The 22823-nt window shown below is 40.7% G+C and overlaps 1 protein-coding gene across 3 annotated transcripts in view; it reads right to left on the bottom strand.

The window, feature by feature from the left end:
• The window catches only part of ANO10 (anoctamin 10), a 233773-nt gene that overhangs the window by 163171 nt on the left and 47779 nt on the right, over positions 1-22823 (bottom strand). For all 3 annotated transcript variants that reach the window (XM_034760861.1, XM_034760862.1, XM_034760863.1), the window contains 2 exons: positions 18915-19106; positions 16542-16670 (listed from right to left, as the gene is read on the bottom strand). In XM_034760861.1, the coding sequence (XP_034616752.1) occupies positions 16542-16670; positions 18915-19106 (321 nt within the window). The remainder of the gene's footprint in view (positions 1-16541; positions 16671-18914; positions 19107-22823) is intronic.

Raw genomic sequence — 22823 nt, 5'->3', positions numbered from 1 at the left:
ATGGATCCTAGACCCCAGAACAGAAGTAAGAATCATTTGTACCTAAGTGATTAAGAGATTTCAGTGTGCGGCTATGGCTCAATTGGCAGGGCTCAATCATATTTATATTGCAAGTGATTATTCTTCAACTTCCATCATGCCAGAAGCTAGGAGGACTGGGAAGTGGAAGCAGGAGAAATTCCCTAGGAGTGGCTGCCAGAGTCCCCTGGTAGGGAAGGCAGTAGGAATCTACTGGGGAAAAGCTCAATTAACAGAGCATGGGAGAATCCTGCAATAGGCCCTAAAGCAGGAGTTGAGAGAAGCAAAGGGGAAAATCCTTTGGGAGCTAGCCTCAGATGGGCTGAAGAACTGTATGTGGGTGGGGTTTTTTTTTTTTTGGCCTATGTTTGAGAAATGAAATCACCTGTAAAAGAAACTATGGGGTGGCAGTAGGTCCTTCATAGAAGGGGGCAAGCCAGAGCCTTGCACTGTGAGAATATGTACACTGACTGCCCCCATGTCACAGAAAACAATTGGATCAGCAAGAAAAACAAATACTAAGATACCATTGCTGGGGGGGAAGAAATTGTAAAAGAATGGTGTCCCCCAATTCCCTCCAGAAATGGTCACAATGATTCTCAATTATGATGGAGCAGGTAGAGCAATAATACAGAAAGAACTTGTACTGATACTGAGAGGAAGAAGCAGGGACAATTCCATAATTATATGTGACAAGTGTTGTTCTTGTATCTGAAAAGTGACAGTGGCAACTTGTTAATACACATTTACAGCTGAAAAACTTGGCTCCTACTTAGGCTATGTCTTCACTACCACGGTAAGTCGACCTAAGTTACGCTACTCCAGCTATGTGAATAATGTAGCTGGAGTCGACCTAGCTTAGGTCGACTTACTGCAGTGTCTACACAGTGCCGGGTCAATGGGAGATGCTCTCCCATCAACTTACCTTATTCCTCTCGTTCCCGGTGGAGTACTGGAGTTGACCAGAGAGTGCTCTGCATCGATTTAGCAGGTCTTCACTAGACATGCTAAATCGACCCCAGTGCATCAATGACAGCAGCGATCTATCCTGCGGTAGTGTAGACATAGCCTATATATAGGGCTTTATTCACCTCTATGTTACTCCAGTTTTGCACTGGTGTAATACCATTAATATCAATGGAATTATACAGGTGTAAAACTGAAGTAGTGTTGAATAAGGCCTACTATCGTTCTCAGTTTTTTCTGTTTCTTTCCTTTGTACATTTGATAGGAGAGGTTACTCACTTTATGCAGTAACTGGAGTTCTTCAAGATGAGAGCCCCTATGAGTGCTCCACTTAAGGTATACATGTGCCCCACGTGCCTGTGATTGCAGATTTTCAGTAGCAGTGCCCGTTTGGCCTGTGCACATGCTCCAGACATCCTTGTGCCTCATTCTGATGATATATAGAGCTGCATGGGCAATCCACCCTCACTTCCTTCTCTACTGCAAAGTCTTGTGAGACAAAACTGTGAAGCAGAGGGGAAGGAAGACAGATACTAGAGCACCCAGAGGGACACACGGCTTGACATACTTTAGTTACTCCACAAGGTGAGTAACCTCTTTTCCTTCTTCAAAGAGTGTCCGTTTGGGTGCTCCACTTCAGATGACTCCCAAGCAATATCCCCAGAAGAAGGAGGGAGCTTCAGAGTCAGATCTAACTCTGAAGATCTAACACTGAAGACTGCCAACCGCAGCACCTAACCTGGAAGCATGAACCACGGCATAGTGTTTGGAAAAGTACTCTAAAAAGAGATTGAATGTTGGCAGCCTCAGAACAAGAGATAATATACCCTGAGATCCATCTTGAGAGTCTTTGAGTGGAGATGCGGACCCTTAGGATGTGTCCACAAATGAAACAAAGTCTTGGAAACTTTTCCAAATGGTTTGGTTCAAAGACTGACATCCAAGCTATGGACAGCAGCTTCCTCCTTGTTCTGGTGTGGCTTTGGGAGAAAAAAAACAGAAGATGAATAACCTGGTTATAGTACATAATATAAAATTCATAAGATACTTTAGGTAGAAATTTAGGGTGTGGTTGTAATGAAACTTTTCCCTTGAAAAATACTGTAAAGGGAGGATCTGCCATTAAAGTCACCGTTTCTCTGATTCTTCAGGCAGAGATGATGGCAACCAAGAAAGCCATCTTCATAGAGAAGTGAAGTAAAGAACAGGTTTACAAAGAGGCTTCATAAAGCAGTTAAAGACTAGGCTTAAAGCCCATACAGGGGCAGGCTGTCTAATCTGTGGGAACAAAATCATCAACCCCTTGATGAATCTTGTCATCATTGGGTTGGCAAATACTGAGAATCCCTCTACAGATTAATGAAAAACTGTGATAGCCACGAAGTGTGAACCTTGATAGAACGCACAGAAAGACCTGACTTAAAAAAAAAAATTAAAAAAAATTCTAGCAGGTAATTGAGAACAGTGGAAAGGGAAGAGTGAACAAGCAAAAACTGTTACCATTTACACTAATGGTGAATTCTCTTCCATTTTTGAAGGAAAGCATTTTATGTAGATACTGTTCTGCAGTTTAACAATGCCTGTTGTACTTATGCCAAACAGGAAGTTTCTATCCTTGAGACACATCAAAGAGCCAAGCTTTTAGTCAAAGAATTCCCAGATTGGGATGAAGAGTTTGAGTGGCATCCTGAGACAGCAGATGGGGAATGGAAGGAATTCTCAACACTGGACAGAAAGCAAGGCAGAACAGATAAGGGTACCAGGCCTGTCTCAGCCAGTTTGGTACAACTAAAATGATTCTGGCTTTGTCTTGTTTGATCTTGTTCAACATTCTCAGGGTCAATGGTGTCAGAGGGTCTGCACAGAGAAAGCCCGTCATTAGTGAGGAAGGCATCTCCTAGAGAGAATAAGGACCCAGTCCTCCATCTCTTCCTCTTCTAGCTTTAGCCTACCTATATTGGGTCAGCTCTTTGAGTCCTTCTTCTCCATTCCAGTCTGTCTTGAAGTAGTTCCTTAGAAACTCTGCAGCTACTCAAAGCCTTTTGTATGACATCCCTCTATCTAGATATGGGTCTTCCAAACCTTCTCTTACCCTCCACTTCCAAGTTTAACACCCTGTTTCCTATATATTCTTCTGATTTTATTTTCACATCCCCAAACAATCTAAGCCTGGATCCCCCAGGCTTTTCTATAATTGGAACCACCTTCAAACTTCCCCTAATTCTTTGTTCTGAACATGGTCCATTAAGATGGTCCAAGCATCCATCTTAATATCTTCATTCCTATTGTATTCAAGGTCTCCTCCTGTCTCTTTCTCAGTGCTCAGCATTCAGAGCCATACAAAAGTACAGGCCTAATTACTATCTTGTAGATCTTACTTTTCAATTTAATAGGCATTCTCCTACAGCAGATCACTCTGCTCACTTCTCTCCATTTAGCCCATGCCTTTACTGTTCTGCTTATAAGTTCATTACTGAGCTCACTATTATCCTGCACTAACTAGATATTTGAACTTCTGTAACTTTAGTAGTAGCTTGCCCTTCAGACTTACAATCTGCTGGTATTCCTGAAAAGCACCATCAAATCTACAGACCATATACTTAGTTTTATTTCATGCCATCTCTTTCATGTACACACCTCTCTCTCTAAATCTTCTTCTACTTTCTCTTTGCTCTCCCCCAGAAGCACTACATGACATGCAAAAAACATGCATCAGGATGCCACTTTCTGGATGTCTCTGTAAGTGCATCGAGCACCCACGTGAACAAAAAGGGCTTTAGTGCCAAGCCTTGATGTGCTCCAACTCCTCCAAAAATTGTTCAGTTTCTCCACATGGCCTCCTAACTGTGGTAACAGCATCCCCGTACATGTCTTGGATGAGTCTGATATAGTCTTCAAATATCAGTTTCATTCTTATACAGCACCCGATGACTTCTCTCAGAAAATAGTCATATGCCTTCTCAAAAATCGATAAATAACTATGTGCAGGGTTTTCCTCTTTTCTCTATATTTTTTCACAATCAATCAATGCAAAGATAGCATCCATTGTTGACTTGCCTGACGCAAATACAAACTGACTGTCACTGACCTTTACTTCTCTTTGTAGTTTTCTTATTCACCACTTTCTCCCAAATCTTCAGTATGTGGGTCCTGAGTTTAATGCTGTGGTCATTACCATAGTCATGTATAACTCCTTTTCTCCTAAATATTGGTACTAATGTGCTTTTTCTCAAGGCATCAGTCATCTTCCCAGGCCTCGTGATGAAATTTAATAGTTGTGTCAATATATTAAGCCAGACACTTCCATACCTCTGCTGGTATGCCATAGAGGCTGAGAGCTTTCTTATTTTTCATATTGCTCAATACTTCTGCAACAACTTATTCTAAGACAGGTGCCACCAGACCCACGTTTTGGTTTTATTCATACAGCATGGTTCTGCTGGATTATCTTCATTCACAAACCTTTCAAAGTAATTTCTCCACTGTTCCTTAATCTGAAGGACCCAGTCTTCCTCTCAAAAAGAACTGGTGGCAAAGAGGTCCACTTCTGGAAACCCCCATGTCAGAGATCATCAACTGTGCTGTTTTGTATGCCTGGAAAGTAAGAGGTTGAAATGAGGATGTGACTGGCTACACACCAGTTCCATAGCTTTATTTCTTCAGCACCAAGAGAGGGAGATCTCATTCCACCTGACAACTCATATATAATATGCATGCTATGTTGTCTATCATGACTTTGACAGATTTGACCCTGCTAAACTGAAGGAAGTGGACGTAGCATTCCTAACTGCTCTCAATTCCAGGAGATTGATGTGCAGAAAGCACTCTTGGACAGAACATTTGGCCTGAATCGTGTCCCCCCCTACATGCATTCCCCATCCCAGGCGGGATATAGTCTATTTGTAGTAATGGTAGGAGGAGGTTGGGTGAAAGGGACTCCTGCACAGACTCTGAAAGGGTCCTTCCACCAATTGAGCAAGTCTAGTAGTCACCAAAGGACAGACACTAGCTTGTCTAGACTGTGCTTGTTTGGGATATAAACTATTCAGAGCCATCCTTAGAAGCAGCAAAGATGTAACCTGGCATGTTATCTTACCAAAGTACAAGGTGCCAGATGTCCTAGCAGTTGAAGACAACTTTTTCCCAACATCTGGGGGCTTATTTGTACCATAGAAATGAGGTCTGTTAGAGTCATAAATCTGTCCACGGGAAGGTAAGCTCTGGCTGTTATAGCATCCAGAGGAGCCTCTATGAAGTCTCTCTGTTGTACTGGGATCAAGGTGGACTTCTCAATGTTTAGTTCAAGTCCTAACTTGTGAAACAGGGACATTGCTGCCAGTCCTGCAAAGAGAACTTCATTGTGCGACCAGCCCTTAAGCAGCCAGTCATCAACTTGGGGGAAGATGATTACTCCAAGTCAACGTAGGTGGGTGGCTACCACTTACATAATTTTTGAGGCATGATTCTCTGGGGCAGAGGAGAGGCTGAAGGGAAGCACTCAATGCTAGAACTGAGCCTGGCTGACTGTAAAATGAAGAAACCTCTGGTGGGTGGATGAACTGAGACATGAAAATACGTGTCCTGAAGATAGAGGGCTGCAAACCAATCCACAGACTCCAACAATGAAATTATAGCTGCTAGAGTCACATCCTGAATTTCCATGATTTCACAAAGGTGTTTAGGAATCTGAGATCTAATATTGGTTCCCATCCCACATCCTTTTTGGGGACCAGAAAATACTTGGAATGGAATCCCTTCCCCCGTGCTAGACTGGAACTGTTTTTATGGCCCCCATACATACAAGGGAGATGACTTCCTATCTCAGCAACTGTTCATGAGGTATATCCCTGAAAATAGAAGGGGAGGGAGAGTGGGGAGAAGGGATGGAGGTAAATGAATGGAGTAATCCAATGTTATGCCTCTGTACTGGGCCGGTTACTCTGCTTCTGGGATAAAAGGAGTGAGTAGCTGAGGGAGGCTGGCTGGGCAACTGGTCACAGGTGTGGCCAGCTCAATCAGGGCACAGCTGGCCCTGATAAGAGGGCTGTGAGTAAGGAGCCGTGTGAGTCTCACTCCAGCCCTGGAGTGAGAAGGACCTAGCTGCCTGGGAGACACAGGGGTACCTTCAATAGAGCAGTGCTGGGGAAGGGGCAGGTTCAGCTGGGGAGCTCAGGCCTGGCAGGAAGGTCTAAGGAGGTACTGGAGCTGCAGAAAGACAGCTGGGGCTAGAAAGGCAGCAGGTCCAACCCCCTTGCCAATGATGAATGGCCATTACAGACTGCAGTTTGCCACAGAAAAAGGGGGCTAGATGATGACTGGCAGTAGCCACTGAGACAAGGTGGGCATAGGGGGAAGGGGTTCCCCTGGGAGAGGAGACCCAGCATGTGGGGGTGCTGCTGTGGGGCAACACCTCAAGATAAGGGGGCCTGAAGTACAGTGGTGGAGATTGATGAGGCAACAGGTACCGGTAGAGAGATACCGGCCAGCTGGAGGCGCTCTGAGGCTGGGATGAGCTAATTCCTGGACTAACCAGCAGGAGGTGCCGCGGCGGTGAGTGCTCGACCTGCTACAGCCTCCAAAACCCATTTATCAGATGGAGAGAGAGACTCCAAAGGGAGGGAAGTGGGTGGAATAGTGCAGCTGAAGATTCCTGCGGAAGGGATGCTCCAGACCCTGAACCAAATTGTCAAAGTTGACATTTGGACAAAGAGGATGGCTGGATGATGATAGCAGTTGCCATAAGTCTGTTCTTGTGATATCTCGGCCTTTTTTAGGAGGTCAGAAGGCCTATGGTAATTGGAGAACTGAACCGGGGGGGGATCTCTACGCCATTTGTGACCTGCTAAATTTTCTTTTGTTTGCAGGCATGTGTATGTCAAGGGACTGAGTGCAGCCCTGGAATCTTTCAAGGTATGGAGAGATTTGTCCACGGACTAAGAGAAGAGAGTAAGTCCATAGAAAATAAGGTCTTTTATGGCATTTTAGACCTCCCTAGGAAAGCCAAATAGCTGTAGCCAAGAAGCTTTATGCAGTACAGATGGCGAACAGATGGAAGGGGGACACAGTGTGGCTGCATCTTGGGAGGCTTGCAATGAAGTTCTTCCTAAGAGCTGACCCTCAGTTATGATGTCCTTGAACTGCTCACAATGTTCCACAGAAAGCTGTTCAATAAAATTGTTGAATTTATCATAATTGGTGTTGTTAACCAAGCCCTAATTGCAAAGTATATTTGTGATCCAAAATTGCAGGGTTGCTGAAGAGTAGCTCTTATGACCAAATAGCTTCTGTCACTTTTGGTCTTTATTGGAAGGTGTAGACTACATATGGTGATGTCTGCTATGCTCATTGACAGCCTCCAAAACTAGAGAATTTGATGGAGGGTGGGAGAACAGAAAAATACAATTTTTTCACCAGGACATACTACTGCTTATCGGCCTTTTGCAAGTGGACGGTGTAGTGATATGAGTTTGCCATATGTTCTTGGCAGAATCCAATAAGGCTTCATTCACTGGCAGAGTCACTCAGTCTGTAGAATGTCCAAAGGTTTACGTTGAAATCCCGGACCTCCTCTCTCAGAATTTGTAATGAATCAGCAATATATTTCATCAGCTCCTGAAACTGCTTGAAATCATCAGCTACAGAAGATGGGGGAGGCATTACAGCCTTGTCTCATGACAATGATGAAATGTTAGTTTGTGTTGTCACCTCCTTGTCTGCTCTAGTCTCTTACTCCTCAGACTCCTCCTGAGCTTGGGGCTGTTGAGGAGGAAGTGATGGAAGCAGGACAGTATCTCCCGCAATGATCTCCTCAGGAGGAGGTAGGGGGTCTTGAGAACTGCTGGCAACAGGCAGCTCATGGGTGCCACTATGACCACTGAGGTAGACCATAAGGCACAGGAGGGAACATCCAGGATTGGTCATGTCAGTAAGAAGGGATACAGAGTTTTCTCCCTTGGAATTTCCCTCTGAGGGAAGGTAGTCGGGGAAATGTCCCTTTGATGATAGATTGGAGATCCTGATACCAACATCTGAGAAGTCATCCTCAACACAGCCCAGGGGCAGGACAGACAATGGAGGTGAAGACAGCTGACTGTCCAGCACTGTCGGTACCAGAGAACTAGGAGGCACTGGGGGAAAATAAGGCCTTGGTGACTCAGTAGATCTTTGTACCAATAATTGTTCGGTGCCCATTAATAAAGGAGACTCCAGCTCATCCAAAACTACCAAGTTTATGGATTGTCTAAATTTCTGCAGTATTGAGTGCATGTGAGCCAAATGAAGCCAAGGCTCCAGGGTCACCGGAGTTGGTACCAAAAGAGCTGCCTGCTTCGGTGGTCCCATTTTAGAAGATGGCATCAGTATCGGGGGGGGCCTAATTGTTTTGGTAGTACATGTCTCCTAGATGACGCCAGTACCAACAATGACTTTTGGAGTACCAGTTTAGGTATCAACACCCAAGGAATCAGTAGGTAGCACATATCTCTTTCAAGCAGAGCATTTGGGGGCTCTGCTAGATAGTTACCTGGGTCAGTTTCAGTACCAACGTATGTTTGCCACTGTAGTTTTTCAAAGAATTGAAAGTCTTTGAAGAACTCCTGATACCAGAGCAGGTTGAAGCCTCAACAATACTTCCCGCAGAACCTGAGGTCTCTGAAGCAGTCAGTCTCTGAGGTTAGCCTCCTTCAAAGAGAAACTGGTATCCGTTACAAAATCTAGAATTCCTCTTCTTTGGAGATATGTCCGTATCTTCCATTCTCATCTCCCGCAGGATCCCGGTGATCAGAATGCAGAGGTTAGTGGGGCCCTACGTGAACTCAAAGGCTGATGTTCAGATGGGTTTTCTGGGCCTGGATCCAAGGCTGTCACAGGGCTTGCTCCACCGCAAGGAAGCTAAACTTTTTTTATATCTCTGTTTTTCCTATATCCGTTTTTAAAAGAACTGTAAATCTTACACTTCAAAAGGTACTGTATGTGGGTCTCTCTCAAACAGCGGAAAAATTGACCCTGTCAGTCACTAACTGGGTGGATTCCTGGCAGGAGAGATAGCGTTTGAATCCCAGCGTACCCCAGTGAAAACAACACCTCACATCAAGAGGGGGTGGAGGGGAGATTTAAATAGAAAACCCCATTAAAAACTGAAAAAGCTAAGTTAGTTTAGAATAGTTTAGTTCAAGTTAAGAACTGTAAGACTAAGCTATAAGCTAAGTTTGATGCAAACATGCTATATGTTCTAAGGCCATAGGCAGTTGATAAGGAACTGAGGGTGGTTCACCTGCACAGCTCTATATACCCTCTTTACGGGGACCAAGGACATTTGGAGCGCATGGGCTGAAATGGGAACTACTATTGAAAATCTCTAATCACAGGCACATGGGCCCCCTGAAGCAGAAAACCCATAGGTATACTATTCAAAGAAGAATTTGCATATACTTAGTTTCCCTGTTTTCCTCTAGTGAGTTACTTTCCCATCCTGCATTGAGCTCCATGTGGACACAGTGGTTTGTGCTTACAGAGCTCAATGCAGAATAAAGCCTTTAGTCAATGTTTTCCCTTAGTGAATGCAGTTCATGCATGTGGTATCTACAATATAGGCAATTAAAGGGATATTATTACCTTTGTACTTATGGATCCACCTATCGCTTTCTTTATAAACCCATGTTTTTTAAAGGGCTAATATCTTGGTAATTTAAATCACATGGGGCTGAAATTTGGCACAAAATCTGTAAGGATTCATTTTTTTTTCCAATAGGAAATGAAGAAAAAACATTTTAATGATGATGTCACTATGCATCAAGCCACCACAAACTGTTTTATCAAGGACCCAGCATCTCTTTGATTGAGGTTATTCAAAAAGTCCAACAAGATGTTGTCAAGATCCTGCTGATAACCCCATACTCATCAATCTTGGTTCTTCAGCATACTAGAACCAATAATGGAACCCACAAGTCCTATTTTCAAGTCTACCATTTATCGACTCAGAATTGGGTTGTGATTCTTCACTTACATCAAAAGTCTCAGGTTTACAGTTTTGCTTCTGGATTGTTGAGACACTGGATCTGCAGTGTTCTGCAGAAGTTCAAAAGCCTTTACTGTAAACTGAGGAGGCCTTTGAGAAGGAAGATCTGCTGCATGAAATGGAAGTGACTCCATCTGGAAAACTCAGAAAGGAGTAAATCCAAGATGGTTCTCAATCCCTTTGATTATCTGCAGCACTTAAAACGGTCAAAATGTTAATTTTTGAGCTTTATTAACTAGCTAACATTACTGCTTTTCAACTTCTGGTGTATGGATTTTCAGTTTGTTTCCCCTAGAGAAACAATGTCTAAAACAAGGTCATATATTTTCCAATGTATGAACCACCTCATCACAGATCTGAAAGTGGATTTTATGAAGTTTACAGGGGCTATGGTTGGACCCTTAGTATTATACCATCTCACCATTATACCATGTGAAGATGGCATTCCTTATAACTATGTCAGCCCAGAAATTAGTGACATCTAGTTCCTGATACCTGATCCTTTATACCACGCTCTATAAGGATACGGTAAGGTAATCCTGCAGCCTCATCCCAAATTCCTGTCTATGGTGATCTCTAATGTTCATCTTAAGACAAACTGTTAGGTGTCTCCATTTTTTCCCAAACCACATTCAGATACTTGGAAGGTCAGGCTTCATACTTATAGATGTCATACTATTAATTATTACTAATATGGCTAATCCAATCCACAAATCCCTGGAGTTTTTGTGATTCAGAGATAAGACCAAAGATGGGTCCATCTTCCATACAAAAGCTGCCTAAATGGATTCCTAACATTTGTCTGCTACAGCCTGGCAGATGTTCACCTGTCTGTAGAGATTAGGGCACATTTCTTTAGGTCTAAGGTAGACTTTACAGCATGGCTTCACAATATCTTCATTAAGGAATTATTCAAGGATGCTACTTGGAGTTGTATACACACTTTTATGCAACCATAATTCCTATACTTGGCTCCTTCTTTGGGAGGGAATAGTACTGCAATCCAGTTTTCAACTAACACTCTTCACACCTCCTAGATTAGTGATCAACAGTGGAAATCCATATGGGCAATTTTCAAAGACAGACAAAAATGTTATCTAGCATAGTAATTGTAGTTCTTCAAGATGATTGTTCCTATGGAGCCACAAACCCCACACACTTACCAAAATTCCTGAGAGTCACTTCTCAGGTATTCCAACATTAATGTAAGAAACAAGACAGAGTTTGGGTCCAGTCCCCTTTTGTATTTGGGGGTTTCTGCACAAAAGGAGAAGGTGGCTATGCACTTGGACCCAAAGGGCATTTGCAGGCTAGAAATGTCCAGGCTTGCACACCAGGGGCACGTTTCCCCAAAGAGTGTGGATATGTGATATGGGCATTCCCGCTTGGATTTAGCTGTGACACTCGGAGTAGCTTTCTGAAACCTGAAGAAGAGCTATGTGTAAGCTCAAAATCTTGTCTCTTTCACCAACAGAAGCTGGTTCAATAAAAGATATATTACCTTACCCACCTTGTCCAGAGAACTACAGTTATTGTGGTAAGTAACTGTTTTAAAGATGTGTTAGGGAATGGCTGACTTTATCCTGCTTGAAGGTATTTACTTTTACTCCTTTGTTTGAAAAGTGCACTTGCTGCACTCATTCAGCATCTATCCACAAGCGAAAGAAAAGAAAGAAAGACTTTCAATAATTCTGCTGCTGGCTGCTAGTTCAAATCATGTTGCCATGGAAGCAGATGTTGGATTGATGAAAATGGGTCAGCTGCTTTAAAATCACTGCTTCAACACTTTGGAAACATTGGATATTTTAATTCCTTTACTCTGATTTTGCTGATACGATATTTGTTTCCATAGAAACAGCAGAAAGCAGCATAGTTAGTGGTTTTTAATGTAAACCACTTTTTCTTTTCACAAATATATAAGGGTCTGGTACAGAATGCTTACAGTGGTGTCCTGCAACTCTGCCTTTAGTATTGAATACTGTCAAATGTTACTATATAAAGAAATGAGTTCAATTTGAAGAATATTTGTTATTCTACTAAAATAAAAACACCTTTTGGGAAAAAAAGAAAAAATGTTTTTTTCTGGTTGCTTGGCTCTAGCCAAAAAGTACAATTTCTTTAGCTTTTAATTAAATTTAATTTTATCAATAAAGGTAGAACTATTTGGCCAGATTCTCATTTACAACATATACACAAACTTTCTTTAGTGACAGTTAAGGTTGAGTCAGGACACCTCAAAATCTGAAAAGCACAGCAATAACAAATTAAGGGAGAAGTCTCTTGCATTCCTTTCATATTGCCCACCGCACTGGTAATAACACTCCAAATGCCATTAGGCTTTCGCTTAGCATCTGTTGGAGACATTTGGGATATTTTTCTGCCTTAATGTTGCTGAGGTCTCTATTACGATTTTCTGCTACAGTGTGAATTTGATGGATGCTGGTCCTTGACTGCTTTTTAGAAATAGAGTTCATGGATTTAGTCAATAATAAGGATGATGAGGTGTATGGGAATATAAACTGACAGTAAAGGTGAGATAGGAACTCATAGTTTCCTCATTCCCAACCCAGCCCAAGAAACTTTCCCCTAGGTTCAGGATTATTTGGCAGAAGAGTCAGTCAGTCACTCCCCCCTTTTCTCTCTCTTGCAGTCAATGAGCAGACACGTCACAACATAACTGCTAATTACAACAGTTTGAATCATAGAAACTCAGGGTTGGAAGGGACCTCCGGAGGTCATCTAGTCCAACCCCCTGCTCAAGCAGGTCCAATTCCCAACTAAATCATCCCAGCCAGGGCTTTGTCAAGCCTGACCTTAAAAACCTCTAAGGAAGGAGATTCCACCACCTCCCAAGGTAACCCATTCCAGTGCTTCACCACCCTCCTAGTGAAAAAGCTTTTCCTAATATCCAACCTAAACCTCCCGCACTGCAACTTAAGACCATTATTCCTTGTTCTATCATCTGGTACCACTGAGAACAGTCCTGATCCATCCTCTTTGGAACCCCATTTCAGGTAGTTGAAAGCAGCTATCAAATCCCCCCTCATTCTTCTCTTATGCAGACTAAACAATCCCAGTTCCCTCAGCCTCTCCTCATAAGTCATGTGCTCCAGCCCCCTAATCATTTTTGTTGCCCTCCGCTGGACTCTTTCCAATTTTTCCACATCCTTCTTGTTGCGTGGGGACCAAAACTGGACACAGTACTCCAGATGAGGCCTCACCAATGCTGAATAGAGGAGAATGATCACGTCCCTCGATCTGCTGGCAATGCCCCTACTTATACAGCCAAAAATGCCATTAGCCTTCTTGGCAACAAGGGCACGCTGTTGACTCTCATCCAGCTTCTCATCCACTGTAACCCCTAGGTCCTTTTCTGTAGCACTGCTGCCTAGCCATTCAGTCCCTAGTCTGTAGCAGTGCATGGGATTCTTCTGTCCTAAGTGCAGGACTCTGCATTTGTCCTTGTTGAACCTCATCAGGTTTCTTTTGGCCCAATCCTCTAATTTGTCTAGGTCCCTCTGTATCCTATCCCTACCCTCCAGCATCTGCAAACTTGCTGAGAGTGCAGTCTATGCCATCCTCTAGATCATTAATGAAGATATTGAACAAAACCGGCCCCAGGACCGACCCTTGGGGCACTCCGCTTGATACAAGCTGCCAACTAGACATGGAGCCATTGATCACTACCCGTTGAGCCCGACGATCTAGCCAGCTTTCTACCCACCTTATAGTCCATTCATCCAGCCCATACTTCTTTAACTTGCCGGCAAGAATACTGTGGGTATTCTTTGGTTCCTTTCTTTTCCGTTATGAAGAAAGTTACATTGCCAGAGCATTGTAAATTGTCTTATGTAAATGAAAAGTAAGCTCATTATGTTTGTCTGTTTCAATACAATTTAAAAAAAATAAATTTACCAATATACACATCTTTGTCCCACAAAGATTTTATACAAGCTGGAGAACAGACTTTCTTTTAACTCCACAGTCTTCATATAACATTTCTCAATAACTTGTATTATAGAAAATATTGCAAAATTATGTGCACTCTACCATTGCCTGATTGATATTGATAACTTTGGACTCAGAAGGCTGTAGAGTTCAAATCATATAAAATTTAATATTTTTTTAAAAAACTGACTACAAAAAAGTGTGTATCGGGAGCCTGGAAATGTTAAAAAAAGTTTTTAAACATCATTTTTAACATTCTTTTCCTTCTGCTCTTTTGCAGTGGGAGCTGGAGTTGACATAACTAACAAAAATCCACATAAACAATCATTAGTTGCTTTACCATGCTTTGTTTCAAACTTAAGAAAAAGTACATTCTTACCCACTGACAAAAGGTTTTTAATTTTGTGATTTTCTTCTTGTATTTCTCAGACAGTAAAACAATTTGTAGTAATGCAATGAAAAAACTAAGGGAACCATGGAACCAGTTTGCAATGATACTTTCAACATTAATTTTAAAAATGTACAGTTTCTGACAAGCTTTTAAATAGTACGTCCTGATTTTTAAAAAATCCAAAAAAACAAGTATAAGGGTTTTTATTCTCCTCTGTTTGTAAGGGTCCAACCACAATCATGCAAAGTCCAAAAGCACTTTCAAAATTAGATATTCCCTATTATCAAAGTCAAATATCCTATTTTCTCAATTTGTAACAAATTGAGAACATAAATCAACAGTCTTACAATGCTAAAGAATGCTACACATTACACAAAAAAGTCAAAAATAAGCATACTTTAACCTTCTCAAATCCTAAGTGACCATGTCTAATCATGGCTAGCCAGTTAAGGGAAACAAATCATGACTAGCCAGTTCTATAAAATGATTTCAATGTTAATTAAGTGTAAAAAGCTTACACTATACGGTAATAATTTTATTTACATGCATTATTCCAACATCTTTGTATTAATAAAATCTAAAACAAACAAAAACTAAAATCAATTTACAAGTACAATTACTCTGTTATAAACTTTACAGCACAAAACCAAAATTTACATTTGTATATGAAAAGCAAGAAATATCATTTTCTCTTAAAACAGTGGTTCTGTCCTTTTCTGAATGGCTTTCTTCCCTCTGGGAAAAAACTTTCCGATCTTAGGGCAAGTCTACACTATAGCGCTACATCAGCGCTCTCCAATCAGCATAATTACTCCACCTCCACGAGAAGTGGAAGCTATGTCAGCTAAAGAGCATCTCCCACCAACATAGCACCAGTGTAGATAGCGCTTTGGTTGCTATAACTTGCGTCGCTCGGGGGGGGGGGGGTCTCTTTTTCACACCCCTGAGCGATGTAATTTACAACAACATAAGCAGTAGTGTAGACCAGCCCCCAGTGTCTTCCTACTCCCCTTCTCACTATTTGCTCATCCAGCATCAGCCTACACTCTTGCCTTTCACACAATCTGGCCAATTCTAGGGTGGAAGACTTTTCCTCTCCAGTCTCTTGCTATATGGAACATTCCTCTCTCCCTCCACCCTCAATATCAAGTGACCATTTCTTTTCAAATCTTTCCCTTTCACTTATTCCTTTTAATGTTTCTCACCGTCTGTTATAATTTATATCTTATATACATGATTTACAGCTTTTATAACATTTTTGGATAATTTGTCTGCATTTTCTCAATAAAAATGTATTTACACAATCTGTAAACCTCATAAAAAATCTTTATTGATCTGTTGGGGCCATAAACCCCAGTATGAGAGCATCTGACCCCGAGGAATGAAATACACCAAGGGCTGGTCTACACTACAAAGTTACATTGACATAAGGCAGCTTATGTTGACCTAATTATGTCATTGTCTACACAGTAGTCTTCCTCCACCAATGCAATGCTCTACTTCACCAGTACAACAACTGCACCTTCACAAGAGGCGTAAGGTTTATGTCCATGTAGTTTGGGCGATGCTGTGTAGACCCTGCATCCCTTACATCATCTGTCTTGTCACTTTCACGGCAGGAGCCATGAAAGTGACAAGAAAGCTGGGCAGCTAGAGCCCTGCTGCCCCTGCTCCCCTGGAAAGCTGGGCGGCTTCGGACCCTGATCACAGCTGGGGTGAGAAGCCCAGTGGCAGCCCTGCCCCCCACACACCAAGCTGGACAGCCTTGTCAATTTCACAGCTCAGTGAGCAGTGAACTTGACAAGGCTGCCTGGCTTTCCCCTGCTCCACTCAGGAACAGGGGCAGGAGGCACTGCAAGTCAACCTAATATAGATCAACTTCGGTTATGTCTACATCACAATCCTAAGTTTATTCTTGTGTTAGTACTATTAAATCCTTCTTGAAATATATAATGCAACATACACTTAATATTTCAGACTATGTGGCAGAGCATAGGTGCAACATCCATAGTAGATGAAAGTGCCAAGAATAAAAATTTAATATAAGAGTAAAACAATGAAAAACCCATTCTGATGCTAGAATTTCCATTTCCTGGTAAATGAGAGAAAAAGATGTGAAAAATGAGATATTAGAAATTCCAAGTGATGTAAATGGCATTTGCTACTAAAAAAAACATGCAGATATTTAAATCTCATACTTACCTCCACTAATACCACAATCAAAATAAGGTCCGTTTTTGAATCTGGAAAAAGTGCATTTACTTGTGGAGACAATCCAATCAGTGCACAGTTAGTAACTACTGAGATAACACTCATAGTTTCAAAAGCCAACTGAAATAAAACAAAAATGGAATATAATTAAAGCAATATGTCAACTACCTCCAGTCCTCTTGCTCCTCTTGGGACAAGGTTTCTCCCACATGTACCAAGTTCTGACAGACCCAACATTTTTACGCTCCTTTTTCCTTTAAATTTGATTTCTACTGGATGAAAAGTTGAACAGATTCTATCAGGAACCTGTCATCATCTCCTCTTAAATGGACAAGCAGGGTTACACCATCACAAAACCCATCATTAGCACCCTCCAAACTGTACCTCTACAGCTATGGTTGCCTCTTCTTTGTGTTTGTGGGGAAAATTCAAGCACTGTTCGTCACAATATGATGATATTTCACAGGCCCTGAAAGTTATTTTGGGACCATTTACATCTTACAAGCTAGATTTGCAGGATATGAAATCATTTCCTGAAAATCAGAATTAACTCAAAAAAAAATGGCTGAGTGGCATCCCTATCTTTAGTACTTTCATCTGACCCAAAACGTGAACATGCAAATGGTAGCACATACTCCTACACATAAGCCATCTGACTGACTGGTGTACAGTGTGTTCCTAAGGAAAAGCCACCTCCAACGTAATCAGTGTCAAAGGGCAAAGTTTTAATCAGGGGTATTTTAGCATTTAAATCTGAATTTAAAAAGAAATTTTCTGGTGTTCTATGCTCAGATTTTTACTGTATCTTCAATATTAAGTATTGGAATATTACGTATATGAAAACACCAGGGTGATTCAGAATAAGATTTTTAAACAACTCATTCTGCCAGCCAAAACTTGTTGGCATAAAATGAGCCATGTTTTCAAACGCAAGTACACAGAATTATACGCTTTCATCTGTACATCAAGTATTTACATGCGCATGCCAGCAAGGTGGCTGACTTGTTATGTGCATGTTCCCAGACACCTGGATTTACATGGACATAATGGATGTGTGTGTTATTTTTTGTTTACATGATAGGTACTTTATATACATTCAAGAAAGATGAATCCTGCACTGAGGAGCTCATGATCTAAAAAGCATGCATAAAATAGGTGCATGCAAATATAACTGCAATACTGTGCATACCTTTGAAAATCTGACTTATAAATGAGAAATCTCCTTGTGAGTAAAGAAGACTGGCAAAACATAGTGTCTGCCATGATGAATCAGCAGAAACTACATTCACTATGACAATAAATCATTGACTCAGCTTGGCCAATACAATAATTCAAATGTTCTTTACATAGAATACCCTCTATCTAATCTAACACCTTACTACTGCACCTCATACACAAAATTGATTACTAAAAGCAATTTACTTTGTTATATTCATAAAATTAAACACATTCCCATAATTAACTGAAAAGAATGAGATAAAAAAAGTGTAAAAAAAAAAAAGAACTAGCCATTAAATTCAATAAGACTTCTAAGAGATCATCTACTCTGGGGAAAGGAACAGTGATTTAAAGTGTATTAACTAACATGTTTTAATTTACACATTTTCAAAGACCACTAAACACCTAGTACATACAGAGACAATAATGTTTTAAAATGTTAGCTGGTTGTGGCTACTTCTATGTGGTCAGCCCAAAAGGCATACTGCAAATGTATACCATGTGCAGTTGCTGTCCACCATCACCCCTTAGTGTTATCTAGCATTATTGTGCTTCGAAATATAACTCTATCCCAGTGAATATCTGGATGCATTTCTAATGATTTTTTCTCAAAATGATTTATTTGTATTTTTTAAAAGATTAATCTCCTTTGTTGTTTCCTATTCATATATCTAATCTCTGTCATTTGGCATTTTCCCCCCCAACAATATTTTCAACACCTCACAATTTAAAATAATACTAATTTAATTGTTGTGCTCTTTGTCCCCCCTTCCATATTATTAGGGAAGATGTTAAATAAAACTGGGTCTAACACTGACCACCCACTTGACACCACCCGCAACCTATTTCATGATCACTAACAACTTATTACTGCAGTCTTAAAAAGAAGAAGTTGCTGTCTCTTGCAACTGCAATATGAATGCAATACATGTAGTCCAAAAAAACCCAAAGGAAGATGGGATTAAGGAAGGCAACTCAGAATGGCAGATAGTTGAAAATCCTACTAGAAATGGGTAACGTCCTAAGGCAATGAAGAGGAGAGGTGTCTCTAATACACTCTAACAGCAATTGATGGAACAACAAGCAGCCTAAGCTTATGGTGACGTACAAGTGCAAACAAATAAAGAAAAGTGAAAACCAGGTTACCTGCCAAACTCCAATATTTGCTGTGGGTTGTGAAAATGGACGTTTGAAGACCCTGCACATTTTTAAGGCATCAAAATACATCTCTGTGATGTTGTTTAGCACTGCAAAGACAGCTGCTAAAGGATACACACATGAGAAAAGACTCACATAACCAAACTGTAAGAACAACTCCAAGTAATCATCAAAGGTGCCCTGAAAAACAGAGACAAAATAAGCACATTTTATCCATATCTAAATATATGATGAAAAGCAGAATTAACAAGATAGTAACCACATGCTTTCCTCCCCAGCCCCACTCAATTTTTTAGGAAGGAGCAGCAGGGGAACCCAAAGCACTTATCCTCTAAATTACTTAACTTTGGTCTAATCTGGAGTTTTATTCTAATCCTGTTTATGATGGGGGCAAGAGTGTTCTTTTGGTCAAAAGGACTTTCTACAATATTACTGGTAAATACCTTTATTATTGATATAAAACATTAAAAAACATGAACTAATCCTATAAACAGGTTTAAATATTCAATCTTCCCAGTACCTCAATGAGGTAGTAACTACAGGCAAACCACAATGTAGGTAAGATGTTGCCATGACTTTAAACTAGTATGACAAGCTTCAAAGAGCTGCATAACAAGCTGTTTGTAGCGTTGTTGTAACAGTGTTAATTCCAGGATATTAGAGAGACAAGGTGGGTGAGGTAATGTCTTTTACTGGACCAACTTCTGTTAGTAAAAGAGAAAAGAAGAGCTCTATGCAAGTTCAAAAGCTTGCATCTTTCCCCACCAGAAATTGGTCCAATAAGAAATATTACCTTACCTACCTTGTCCCTCTAAGAAAAATGTTATCATTTCAGACTGCCAGTGTGAACGATAAACAAAAGCAACTGTAGGCTGACGTACATGTAAACTTTTTCTTGTCTTTCTGAGCTACGCCATATTAAAATCAAAAGGCAAAGTTAGTAGCCTTCGGCCTACTTGAGAGGACAAACACTGAAACTATAGCATGACAAATCAGAAGCAGTTCTGGCAACTGAATAGGATACCAAATGCATGCAAAAAGCGTGTCCTGGGCACATCTGCAAAATGTCCATCATCTAACCTTTAAACCAACAGTTTGGATAGTTAATCAACCCTTTTATTGTGACAAATTTCATAGTCAATTAATAAAATGCTTTTATAAAATATTTTTTAAAAATAAATAATAAAATTTTTAAAAATAAAAAATCATCTAACATTACAAAATAGTATAATACCTTTTAAGAAAAAGTGTCCATTGCATAAGAGAATAGTTATGTTTGCTTCCTGACCATGAAAAGCCATCAAATGGATTCCATTTTAACTATTTCTTGCTATGCAGTGTTCCCTCAGAGAGAGACGCGTTTAGCATATTTCATTTTGAGAGGGGAAAAAATAAAGATTAGAGAGTATTTTAAATAATTACAGTGAGGATCATGAAAAAAGTAAGAAAGCCATTTTTGGCTCTGTATCAGTAGCGTGGCTCTTTTCAGTATGTCTGCTGAAAGCTGAGCTGTCAAGCTGGCTAGCCTCTCTGGTATCTAATGTATTTTCACCAGCAAAACACAAAGAGGCAGTAGAAGCCTACAAGCTCAGAAATCAGCTCATGGATATGGGAGAAGGGGGCCATTTCAGCTACATTCCCCAGTCAAGCTCACTGTTAAGCAGCATAGCATAGCTGTGTCTGATAAGCTATTTAATTTACAGATTAGACCCCAGGGGAGCTAACCTTTAAAAACCCTGAGAAATACCCACAGAAATATTTTACATAAACTCTGAATTTTACTTCCTGCTTGTTTAAGGATACTTTCCAAGTGTCACTCAACTAGAGTGGCAGTAACACATTTGCCCCTGTTGTTATGATCACTCAAACAGTGCTGCAGGCAATGAGCAAAGTTTTCCTTTCAGCTCCTCCTCTTGATTACTGCAGGCTACTCCTGGAGCTGCTCCCTCACCCCATCCACATTGTGGCTATGTCTACACTACAGCTTATGTCGGCATAACTTGTGTCGCTCAGGGCATACGTTACACCAACATATGTGCCAGGGTGGACAGCACTATGTCGGCAGGAAAGCTTTTCTGCCAACATAGCTTCTGCCGCTCGCTGATGCAGTTTTATTATGCCGATAGGCGAGCTCTCGCCTGTCGGCATAGAGTGTCTTCACCAGACGCACTGCGGCGGCGCAGCTGTAGCGCTGTACATGTAGATATGCCCTTTTAAGGCTCTCAGTGCAGCACAGAGGGGAGGAATAGGTGGCACCACTACTACTTCCCAGTTCTGAGCAGCTAGTTTAAGCATAAGACGATGGATTTTCAGAAGTCTTCATACTGTATGCTATTACTTAAAATAGAGATCATCTTAGGGATAGCTCCACTCCCAACCTCCAAGTCTTATTTCCACAACTTTCTTGTGAAAATTACAATAATCAGTTATATAATGTAGTAAAATGAGGGAAGTATTAAAGAGACAAGATGCACTTTAGTGCAATGGGTGTAGCAGTTTGAGTAGGACCATCTTCCCCTTCCCTCCCATTTTTATATCTTCTACCTAACATAAAGCCCTACACTATTAGTATTTAAGTCTCCTCTTATCCCAACAGCACTCAACAGTTTTACTCTCTCCATGTTGCAGTTTGGATCTGTCTTGTTTGTTTGGTATCCTTCCAATTTTGGATCTGAATGATTAAATGTATGCCCCCCAAAATCCAACAAAGATAAGTATGAAGCAACCTGGCAGGACTAAGAGATTGCTCTGCTTTTTTTAAGTGTAGTTGGCTGAAAGTCACTGGAAATCCTACAATGATTCTATGCTAGACTCCTGGAAATATCAGCATTTAAAGACAGACAGATGTTTCTCCCTTGTGAAAGTTATAATTCTAGAAATACTCTGTTGACCACCAATAGTTCACTGTTTGAAAACCACTGGTGTAATACTGCACTTTCACTCTTACAATGCAGAGCTATTGTTAGTTTTCAGATGAGAAGTAAAACTGAGCCCTTAAGTACATGTAATCTAGTGAACGGAGATTGGGCCAATGTGCATTTGGATAAATTACTTAATCTCTCTGAATCTTAGTTTCTGCATATGTAAAATGTGGATAATATTTACCTTTCTGCCAAGGGTGTTGTGAGGATTAATACTTATAGAACTTTTAAGATGTAAAAATACTATTTAAATATTTGCCTCCTGCTTCTAATTCTGCAGCATTTTATGCAACAAGAGGAGCAGTTGATCTGTTGTTCTAGGCAAATTCCAAATTGTGTCATGAACTACTGCCTACTAAGAGATAAATTACTTAACTGTAATACTTATTCTCTGAAACTATATATTATAATGCATTAACATTTTTGGTTCTGTGCTTCCAGCATCTGACCAGGCAGGAACTCCTATGGGTAAAAGTTCTGAGCCTCTGGGGAACCCTTAGGGGCAACTCACAGAGTTCTGGAGTCAGTGCCCTATGCTGTCTTGTCAGTTCCTTAAAAAGAAAAAAGAAAAAAACACAGGCTAGAGGTAATTTCCAAAATAAAGTCAATTAAAATACAGTTAAAAAAATATGTGCAAAAAATTACAGAACACTCTAAACAATGAGAAGAGGGTGGGGAAAAAGCAATCTACTGGGAAATTTCATATACATCTTCAGAGAAAAATAATTACTGATAAATAATTTTATTTTCTCCAGAGATGAACTTTCTCCCCATGAACTCCCGCACCCACGGAGAGGAGAAAAGTTTGAAGGTGGTTTATAAGATTAAAAAAAATGTAACAGATACAGCTGCCAACAGGACAAGAAAGCGATGCCCTAGACAATGACAACAGCAATAAAGGGAGGATACTTTCCTGTTCTATAACTAGAGTTCTTAGAGATGCGTGGTCCCATCTGTATTCCACTTTGGGTACGGA

This window comes from Trachemys scripta, chromosome 2, assembly GCF_013100865.1.
Source record: "Trachemys scripta elegans isolate TJP31775 chromosome 2, CAS_Tse_1.0, whole genome shotgun sequence".
NCBI classification, from domain to species: domain Eukaryota; kingdom Metazoa; phylum Chordata; order Testudines; family Emydidae; genus Trachemys; species Trachemys scripta.
Note: the sequence above shows the minus strand (reverse complement) of the source record. Positions and strands in the feature narration are given on the sequence as shown.